Here is an 11,056-nt window from a genome sequence, read left to right on the forward strand (position 1 = left end):
TTCTCAGGCTTGTGAAATGGGCAGCTGGGAGGCTCCCTGGAGAAGGGAGTATGAAGAAAGTGCGCCTGGTGGCCAGGCTTAGGGCTGCCGTGTGTGCATTAAAAGAGCAATCCTGCACTTTGAGAGGAAGTGATGATGATGTTGATGATGAGCGATCACTAAATTAGATATGTTGTTTAATAACTTTTTAAGGGGGGGGGGAAATATATTGTTTTTATGCTGTATGTTATTTTAATGTTGTAAACCGCCCGGATTGGTTCGCCACAGGGCGGTATATAAATAAAAATTTATTATTATATTATTATTATTATTATTATTATCACAGCCCATTTTAGAAGGCAGTTGGCGGTGGTCATCCCTGGTTCTCTGCCCTCCCCAAGCCCAACGCTGCTGTGTGCACATTCACCCAAGTACATGGGGTTGGGGAGGGTGAAGCAGCAGCACCAACTACCTCCCGAAGTGTATTGCTCTGTGGGCTGTACGCAGCTGTACGCCCTTTTCAGGAGCTTGGTCTTTTTCTTCTTTATCTTCCCAGCAAGGCTGGCTGGCCTCTGTGTACCTTAAACTGGGTTGAGATTGAAAGATTGCTTTCTGATAACCCACTTCCACATTCCTCTCTCCACCTGATCTGGGGCGACTGCTGTCGATAGTTTGCCTGAGCTGCTGGAGGGAGGGAGTGTGGAAGCAAGACAAAAAGCAATGCAGTAACCCCATCCTGGTTTCAGGCATGCAGAGGCTAGCCTACTTGACTTGGGAGAAAAGAAGGAAGCAACTAATAAGTCCCTTCAAGCTTATTTGCCATTTTTAAAAAGGCCTTTTCTAGGCCTAAAATGGCCTAGGCTCTGAAATGTGGCAAAAATGTCCCCCTACCCCCTGCAGGCAAATAATAATAATAATAATAATAATAATAATAATAATAATAATAATAATAATAATAATGGACCTCTGGGAGGCCATGAGGGCCACAAAAATGGCCCCAGGTGGCCACATGCAGCTCATGGGCTGCATTTTGCCCACCCTTATTTTAGAATGAAAGAAAAACACATTGCATACATAAAATGGGTTTCTGTATTTTAATTACAGAGTAGAACCTCTCTTTGGAATTTGTGAGAAGTTTTTACAGGAAGTGGACTCTTTTCAAAGGTATGTTTCACTTTGACCCTTGTGTGCTCATGTCTCTTGCCAAATTGTCATGAACTGTACAGGTTGAATCTCGTTTCTACTAAATGCTTCGGACCAGCAGTATTTTGGAATATTTGCATATACATAATGAGATATCTTGTAGATGGGAACCAAATCTAAACATGAAATTCAGTTATGTTTTGTTCATATACACTTTATATAGCCTGAAAATAATTTTATGCATAATATTTTTAATAATTTTGTGCATGAAACAAAGTTTGTGTACACTGAACCATCAGGCAGCAAAAGTGTCACTATCTCAGCCACCCATGTGGATGATTTTAGAGTATTTCAGATTTCAGAATTTTGAATAAGGGATACCCAATCTATAAATTAGATGAAAAATCCAGATCTAGATTGTACCACGTCAGACTGTTTTGGGGGCAGTACAATAAATAAATCCTTTTACACCCCAAACTACCAAGTAGAACCTTATCTCTAACATGCTAGTTTTCTGTCTGTGTGGAGTTTTCTATTAGTCTTTGTTTTAAACAGGGGAACTCTCAGACATATGAACTCCACCTTCTTTTGAATGGGTGCAGTTCAAACACTAGTTTACCACCACCTCCTTGCTTTGTGACAGCATTATCTTGGTTTAGGGAAGGTTTTGAACCAGTTTAGAAAGTGTTTGAGCAATTGATGTTGGAACCTGTGGCAGCAAAAGAATAAAGCAGAAAAGATTCACAGCATGCCCGCTCATAATCGTTTCAGAAATTGCACAAATATTGTGTTCTCTCATCCATGAAGGATTAGAGACATAGGAATGTGTTTTCTTTTCTTTTCCTGAAATGTCTTTCCTTGAATGGATCACTCCTCCCATTTCCTCTCATAGCCAAAATATTCTAATTAGACAAAACCTGGAAAATTTAGAGCTTTTGATCTCAGCTCCCAGAATTGATTTTTTTTATTATTCTGAACATTTTAGTTTAAAACATGTTTCAGAACTTAGGTTGGAAGTGGAGATGTATTTTCATTTCTTTATTCCTGCTGTTGTTGTTTTTTAACTACATCAGGTTAGCCCCAATTCATGGCGACCCTGTTGATGAGAGATCTCCAAGCCCCCCTATCCTTCACTGTAGTCTTGTAGATTCAGGCCCATGGTCTCCCCGACTGAGTCTATCCACCTGCCTTATAGTCTTCCTCTCTTTCTCCTGCCTTCCACTTCACTAAGATTATCACTTTTTCCAGCAAGTTGTGCCTTCTCATGATGTGGCCAAAGTACGACAGCTTTAGTTTTGTCATCTTGGCTTCCAGGGAGAGTTCAGGTTTAATCTGTTCAGGGACCCATTTATTTGTCTTTTTATTTTATTTTATTATTTTTTTATTTATTTGGCTTTCCACAGTATCCTCAACATTCTTCTCAAGCACCACATCTCAAAGGAGTTGATTTTCTTCCTCTTGGATTTCTTCACGTTAAAACCTGGGTCTTTCAGAATTCCACAAAAGGCTTCACATTCTGTACTAATTATTAAAATGCTGTGCCATGTAGTGTTAAAACAGTCCTCCAGACCAGATCCATAGCTTTTCCTGTGGGCTCTGGGAGTGACTGTACCACATGTTTATATACTCTCACCCTCTAATATTAAAACGCAAGGCATAAAAATGGCTGGTGTAGTATTCCACCTCAATCCTAGGCAGTTATTCTGACTTGGGTTCCATTGCCCCCATTTAAAGAGGTTCTAGCTTCTCTGCAGGTTTTCCTTGCAACATCTGGCCAAAGAGGACAGTATTATAACTGCATATTTTGCTCCATCACACAAGTGCAATGAAAACTATGACATGCTTGGAAAGAAGAGTGTGCATTTATACTACAGTAGTTGTTTGATTCTACATGAACACTAGTAACAAAGCTGGCCATTATAAGAACTTTTTAACTTAGCACAAGTATTTGAATCCCCCTTTCCTTCCTCCTTCTGAATCCCTTTAAGCGGCTTTGAGTCCCAAACTGGGAAAAAGGTGGGATAGAAATAATAATAATAATAATAATAATAATAATAATAATAATAATTGTTTGATACTCCAATGATAGTGAGTTCTCATGAATGGATCAGTTTGTAGAAGGCACCACAGATTCCTATCAGTAATGGCAAAGATTCTGATCCTACCCCCAGGCACATCTGCTTGTGACAAAGTGCTTTGGCCTTCTCTTTCAGCCACCTCTTTCTTTTGCTACACCACAGGTGCTTCATTGCTGAGCTTCCTCACATGCAAGACAGTTTTGTTGACAAACTCCTGGACCTAATGCCCAGACTGGTAACCTCCAAACCTTCAGAAGTTGTCAAGATCCTACAGACAACATTGCGACAGAGTAGTTTCCTTAGCCTTCCTCTCCCAGAGAAGGTGAGTATCTCACAGGTGGGCACTCTTGAAATTAGTCTCAGAAGCACTCTGGGACTCTGGTTTCATACAGATGTTGCAGCAAGACTGTTGTGACTTGGTGAAACTTAAAAAGTTGCTTTTAAGATGATGATGATGATGATGATGATGATGATGATGATGATGATGATGATGATAGTTTATTTTTATAGCACTGTAAATGTACACAGTGCTGTACATACATATGATCAAATCATTAAAAATGATTTGCTGAATTCATCTATAGCCAAGCATTAGTAGAAGTTACAGTGTGCTGCATCCCTGTTCAGCAGTGCCTTCTTTCCTGGATATTCTGTTTCATGTTGGTGATTATGCAGCCTTCCAATTGTCAGACTTCAGCTCCCAGTATTCCTCTCTATTGGTTATCCTGGCTAAGGCTGCTGGCTCTTACAGTCCAGCATCTGGAGGGCCACATGATTCCCACTCCTGGGTCTTATCCCCCCCCCCCCCGCCCCCATTTTATTCCCATCTTCATGTCACAAACAGATATTCAGCATTCTGTGACCCTGAGCCTGTTCAGTCCCCATTAAGCTATTTCTGTGTTCATTTGCTCTCAGCTATATTCCCCTGAGATTCCCCCCCATCATGCAGTGCATACTGATGCTTCTTGTTTTTCAGTAGCCCTGGTTTGGTAGGATAGCTATTCTATAGCTCAGCATTTCTGTTTGTAAGTCAACTATATTGCAGTACCTGCAACCATAATTTCCCTCCCAACCAGAACTCGAGACCCCAGGATTAATGTCATTTCCACAAATTAAATGGCCTTTCTCATTACTATTTTAAGAAGATTTTGTTGATACCATCATTTTTTAATAGATAATTATCTAAGGTTTTGTGTAGTGGGATGATTTTATTCACAGCAATGGCTGGATGATCAGTTTCTCAGTTGCATAAGCCACAGTAAGAAATGCTTTTTTTGCCCAGGTATGCAGTCCTTTGCTTGTTCCGTTTGTGGTACAAGAAAAGAATAATCTCTAATTAACCACAATTCCTTCTTTTATTTAAACCAAGAAACAGTGTTTACTAGCTTCAGAACAGTCCAAACCATGATTTGAAGTTAGTTTAATATCCTGCCTTGTTCTATAGCTGCTAATCAGTTTCCCAGTTTAGATGAAATGGGAAATTATGATTTATGAGAAACTTGCTGGCTGGATTATTTCCACTACAGAATGAGAAGTGAGGAAACTGTGTGTTGGTGGGCAAAGGGCCTTGTGAATATTCAAACCCACTGCTTTTCAAATTTTCTGGTGTGGAGAACTGGCCATTTTCTTTTCCTCAGTGTGCCAGAGACCAGCATCATATTTACAGCTATTGAAATTAAAGCAAAAACTCTGATTGCTTTTGGTTCTGATATTTGGACAGTTTTCTGCATCAAATTGACACTGTTCCTCAGCAGTTACCATTCCCTAGTTAGGTGTAGTGACACCTAACAATTACCAAATAGAACATTTGGCTCTTTTTTGTTTTATTTTGTATTTCCCATGGATGGCGCCTTTCATTAATAGCTTCCTTAAAGCTGCCACTAAAGCTGCAAGACAAGGGCATTTTTCTTTAGTGTAAGAGTCCTGCAGGAATCCTGGTTTGATCCACTTGGAAGAGATTTTTTCATACATGCTGCAGATCATACATGTTGGTACTGGAGTAATAACCTCCCAAGGGCAGTATGAATCCCGAGTTCCAAAAAAGAAAGGGAAGGAATATGTATGGAGAGTCAATTTGTCACAAAGGATATGCTGATTTGCTTCTTTCATGTCCCAGATTCACAGGGCAAGTGCCACCATTATTGAGCCAACGGGTGAATCCGATAACCCACTGCGCTTCACGTCAGGATTAGTTGTTGCCTTGGATGTTGATGCAACTCTAGAACATGTGCAGGATCCACAGGGCACAGTGAAAGTTCAGGTAATATGAATAAGAACATAAATCACTGGTCAGACCTAGGGTCTGCTTAGCCTAGCATTTTGTCTCCAGCACTGGTCATCCAGACACCTCTGGGCACTCATAAACCAGGCATGGCAGTAGTGGCCTGATGGGATAATCTCCCTGTTTCTTCCTGCCCACTCCCTAGAACTGACAGATACACTGATTCTGAACATGGAAGTTGCCTCTTAGCTCTTGGGGCTGATACCTATTGAAATCACCTAAGAGCTTGTATTACTAAAATTAACTTGAAGGCACCAGATCTTGTCTGAACCTGGAAACTAAGTAGGACTGGTTAGTGCTTGGATGAGCCACTACCAGGGAAGACTGACTACTGTAAGCTATATTCAGAGTAAGGCAATGGCAAACCACCTCTTCAGTATTCTGTGCCTAAGAAAACTCTATTAAATTTATAGGATTGTCGTAAGTCAGTGTGGTATAGTGGTTTAAGCATTGACAACAATTCTGGATATAAGGGGTAAACTTCCTGCTCAGCCATGGAGGTTGACTGGGTGACCTCGGGCAAGTCACACACACTCAGCCTTAGAGGGAGACAAAGGCAAATACTCTCTGAATGCATCTCACCAAGACAATCCCATGAGAGGTTCACCTTAGAGTTGCCATAAGTTGGTAATGATTTGAAGGTGTACAACAACAGCAACATAAGGCAACGGGGGACTTGGAGGCACATTCTTTTACTAATGTATGACTAAAATCCTTTTGATCCAATCATAGGGCAGCCAGTTTGTGTGGCAGTTGTGTATTTGTGTGTGGTGCACTTTCCACTGGCTCTGTGTTTTTTAAATCTATTATTTCATACATATTTCATATTTTGTGCATGCCGCGCATGTACTAGGGTTAGAAAGGGGCATCCTTTTCGGACGCCCCTAACCCTAGTACGCACTCGGCACGTACTAAATGGCGGCACCCGTTCTACATGGGCACTGCCATCTTGATGTAGCGGACGCTTAGCGTCCGCACGTCATGTGGTGCTAATGACATCGCGAGTGCGCCATTGGCGCCTCACGGCGTCATTAGCGTGCCGCAAGAAGCTGCATTTTGCCGCTTCTTTTTTGCGGTGCGGAGGAGTCGCGTGGTTTGGCCGCTGGGGCTCCTCCGCGCTGCAAATGAAGGCGCTTTCCAGACCGCCCTTTTCGGTGGTCTGTAAAGCGCCAATGAGAGTGAACACTATCAGTATATTGATAATAGATGCCAGCCACAGATGCTGGTGAAATGTCAGAAATAAACTCTTCTAGAACATGGCCACATAGCCTGAAAAACCCACAAAAAACTATTCCCAGGTCTGTTGTCTCTTCCTCAGGCCCGCTGTTACATCTGCCCAGTTTGACTTTTTTATACCTTCCAGTTCAAGTCTCATTGTGCTGGGATCTTTCCCTCTATTCTGCTCCTGTCCATCATCCCTTGATACTGACAAATACTATTCTTCTTTTCCAGGTACTCTATCCTGATGGTCAGGCGCAAATAATCCATCCAAAACCTGCAGATTTTAGAAACCCTGGGCCAGGAAGGCACCGATTAATTACTCAGGTTTACCTTTCACATACTGCTTGGACAGGTAAAGAAAATGTTGTCTTTAATGTATTGGAAACTCTGGACAGCATACATTGCATTTGAGTAATGCCCAACCTCTATAGTGTAGGTTTTTTCTTCAGTGATGAAGCAAGAGAGTAGCTGAAATCCCCCCCTCCCCAACATGAATATATTACTTGCTGCACATGTGACAGCCATTTAGAAAATACCACATGTTAAGTGCTGGGAAAAGATTGCTCTGCAGGCTTAACACAGGGTAATTTAAATCATATGGATAAAAGGTTTGTTGGTGGCCCTACAGAATTGTATCTGTTCTTTTTCAACTAAAAAATTGCTGTGGAACCTTGGAAAAATAAAATTGAAAACAATATTTTATACGGTGACAGATACTAGATAAGTAGCCTTTCCAGTCAATCACAGATAACATCCATAAATGCTTGCAGCAATTTTGTTGTTTTGTTTTTTTAATGTTAATTTTTGCAACTCATAACTAATTCTAACATTGCAAGGAGGTCTCCAATCATGTGCTGCCAACCTCCGCATTTTTTGCTGCCTGCTTTCTTTAGCCCCCTCTGAAATAGTTGCCAGGACCAATTTTTAAGTTGCCAGTTATTACTAGAAATGTTTAAACCCCCTCCCCTTTGTATGCTTTAATAAGCTTTTCTAGCCCTAAAGTAACCTATTCGGTCTAGTTTTTAATACGTTAAGTATTTGTTTATTTTTGAAACATTTAAAAAAAAAATCCAGAGTATTTTACACTAGGAAAAAACAAACAGAAATTACAGTATTAAAGCACCAGAATTAAAAAAAATAGGTAAAATATAGTGGAGTATACTCAGCAGATATTACGAAGTAATCAGCAGAATAAAATGACAAACACAGAATCAAAGCCCAGGAGAACTGATGAAGCACTTGGCCCCTGCTGCAAACCTTACTACTTTGACAAGGTGTTTAAATGTGAGGGGAGGATTGTTAAACTCACTAAAGCCACAATGGAATCCCTATGTCTTCCCATCCACCCAACTTCATGGAGTAGGACTCCATAGCTTTTGAAATAATTCTTCTTGCATGTGAGAATGAAATAAGCAACAATTTACACCTGTAGCAAAGAAGCATGCATTGCAAGACATCAATCCTAAATGTTAAAATTGGTTTCTGTATGCTGTTACTTTCCTTACAAACTCCACATGTGGAAGAGCAGGAACAGGGAGAGAAGCCATCTCCCAATGTAGTTTCTGGTGTGTGTGGATTGTAAGAGATGCAGTGTCTATTATATGAGTACAGCATCCTTTGAATCTTGTGCAAATCTATCAGTATCTCCCCCCCCCCCCCCCGTGTCAGGTTGCCATCTGGGTCAGGCTGCTGTTGACTGAGAAGTCCTTCATGGTTGGGAATAATATAATTCTATGGGTCAATCTTTATCAATTTACCTCTACCCACAGTTTGGGACAGTTGCATTTCTGACCACAGCTCCCAAAAATCCTCCAGCCAGCTATGATCTCCTGAATCCCCAATCAGCATTATGAAGCTTGTAGCTGGATGAAATGTTGTAGTCTAAAAGTCAATTTTCCAACCTTTGGGTCCACTTCAGCACCTCTCTCAGCCATCAGCATCTGTGATTCATGATTCTTTGTTAGCTGATGTTTGGCAACAGCAAACAAACAAACAAAAACCAACCCCATGACCGAGAGTAGAATTCAGTAATGGATTTACGCTTTCTTAAGTGTACTACTGTGTGTGGAAAGTAGAACTGAACAGTTTTGCAACTTCACAGTTCATATGGCTGGTTCTTTAGTGCTTCTGCTACATCACTATGTATGCATAAAGTTACACAACCTAGGCTGGATCTTCACTGCAGAATTAGTGCCAGTTGACACCACTTTAACTGCCATGGCTGAGTGCTGTTGAATTCTGATATTTGTACCATAGTTTTATGAGATATTGGGCCTTCTCTCAGAGAACACTGGTACTGCAACAAACTACAAATCCCAGGATTCCATAGGATGGAGTCATGGCAGTTGAAGTGGTGTCAAACTGCATTAATTCTGCAGTGTGAAAGCAACCGTAGACAGTGATCTAGAATCTCAGCCCTGTCTGTCTGTCTCCATCCACCTACCTACCTACCTAACTATTCATGTATTATTTCCTCTTCAGAGCCTTGTCAGATTGAAGTACGGCTGTTGCTGGCATACAGTTCGGACAGAAACAAGGCGTCCACGAGGCTTCCACGGTCCATGTGGGGAGATAGCTTTGACCTTCTCCCTCAGTCTGAGAATGCCATCGAAGGAACTATCCCTTTCAGCAAACCCGTCAAAGTCTATATCATGCCCAAGCCTGCCAGACGGTGACACCTTGTTGTGGAACCAGCATATTTTATGCTGCTGGTGTGCTTTCTCAAAGTAATTGGAGATACTTAAAACCTAGAACAGGAGACACATGCTGTGATACTTCATTGGGACATATGTTTCCAAACACCACACACATCACCTTAAAGAAAGCAGTTTTCTCTAAGAGAATTTAAGAGTATTAGATGATGGTGCAACATCTGCAACTTTATACAGTGTTAGGGTCTTCCCCTTAGTCAAAAGCTATGTGTTGGCATGAAACATTGAAAAGCAGAGAAGGGATGTGTGCTATAGTAACCAACTTCATCAACAAATTGTCCTTTTACAGGCTGAAGGCCCAAATCTCCTGGCTTGGTTTCTTTTCACGGGACTGAGATGCTAGTGCGTGTTGTATTGTTTCATGTGGGCTTTCACAGCCTTAAGCACAATTGCAGGCGATGGATTGCCTCTGGAATACAGACAAGACTTTTGAATATGTACCCTCCATGTGATGGCTGTATGGCCCAGTGTTTTTATTCTAAGAACTTGGCATTTGCTGACCTTGTTGTCAATCAATTGTGTTCACCATTTGAAAAATCAGAAGAGATACTGTGTTTTATAAACTAGGAGAGACACTTCCTTACCCACCGGCTTCTTCAGATCCCAACTTTCTTTTTTGGTATTTTTTAATTTCATGTCTTATTTATGAACCAACACATTTATTCCAGGTTCTTTTCTTTTTAGCATGACATCAGTGTGTCTTCCAGTGTGTTTGGGGTGTACTGCAAGCCATACTCCTTGATTTATCCCTGTAATTTTGGTGATTTCATCTGTATCTTTATCTGTATTCCAGCTCACCAGGGGTTGGCAAAGTGCCGCCTGCAGACCACAAGTAGCCCTTGGGACCACCAAGTGTGACTGAAGCCTCCCAGCCTCAACAATTTGGGGCAATTTGTTGCCCAAAAGCCACTCAGAATGGGTCAAAACGACAGAAGTAGGGTTTCCCTAGTCCTCCAAACCTTTAAAGAAAAAGTCCAAAAATAAGCCAAAATTGTGGCTGGGAGTGACATCACATCACTTCAGGTGTGCTGAAACTGCGTGGTGCAACCCACCCGGTGGGTGTGGGGTGGGAAAATGGTCCTTGTCCCATTGTCTAGCTCTAGTTTAAGCAGGTGAACTTCATCTTGTATGGCAGCTGGATCCAGCTATGCATTTTTGGCTGCCCTGTTCTACATTTTAGAGAAAGGATCACCTTGTACATCCCTGGAGCTTGACATTACACTTGGAGCAGAGACCCTCTTGACAAAGGAAGTCTTGGGTGTTTTTAGGGGAGGACAGTGTCTATGTGCCTGCCGTGGTTTTCAGGGCAGCTGTTACTACCTTTTCTTTTTGTGTGGAAAGCTACACATTTGGAGCCAAAACAGGGGAAAATATTTTCATTTGTTAGAAATTAAATAAATTTGCACAGAAGAGTACACTTTGTTGTGTTGGCTTTCTACAGTAAAATGGTAGAGGAAAAATAATTTGTTGCTTAAAATTCTTGTTTATGAGTGCCAGTATGAAAACGTGTGTTGAATGTACAGATTTGAGATGCATGCAACGCTGGTGCTTGGGGCACTGAGTTGACTACACCCACAATGCAGACTACTCAAGAGATGACCCAGCCTAACACTGAACATTTATCGGAGGCTTTCTTGCTCAGG

At 41.4% G+C, this 11,056-nt stretch overlaps 1 protein-coding gene across 4 annotated transcripts in view; it reads left to right on the forward strand.

Annotated features, from left to right (window-relative positions):
• INTS4 (integrator complex subunit 4) overlaps positions 1-10,828 on the forward strand; it is a 45,566-nt gene extending 34,738 nt beyond the window's left edge. For 3 of the 4 annotated variants that reach the window (XM_089512962.1, XM_089512964.1, XM_089512965.1), the window contains 5 exons: positions 1,084-1,143; positions 3,363-3,537; positions 5,317-5,460; positions 6,934-7,054; positions 9,184-10,828. In XM_089512962.1, the coding sequence (XP_089369088.1) occupies positions 1,084-1,143; positions 3,363-3,537; positions 5,317-5,460; positions 6,934-7,054; positions 9,184-9,377 (694 nt within the window). In that variant the 3' untranslated portion in view covers positions 9,378-10,828. The remainder of the gene's footprint in view (positions 1-1,083; positions 1,144-3,362; positions 3,538-5,316; positions 5,461-6,933; positions 7,055-9,183) is intronic. The other variant, XM_089512963.1, reaches the window with a different exon arrangement.
• The last annotated feature ends 228 nt before the right edge of the window (positions 10,829-11,056 follow it).

Source organism: Sceloporus occidentalis, unplaced genomic scaffold (genome assembly GCF_023333645.1).
Source record: "Sceloporus occidentalis isolate IW3139 unplaced genomic scaffold, rSceOcc1.0.p SCAF_2, whole genome shotgun sequence".
Taxonomy (NCBI): Eukaryota; Metazoa; Chordata; class Lepidosauria; order Squamata; family Phrynosomatidae; genus Sceloporus; species Sceloporus occidentalis.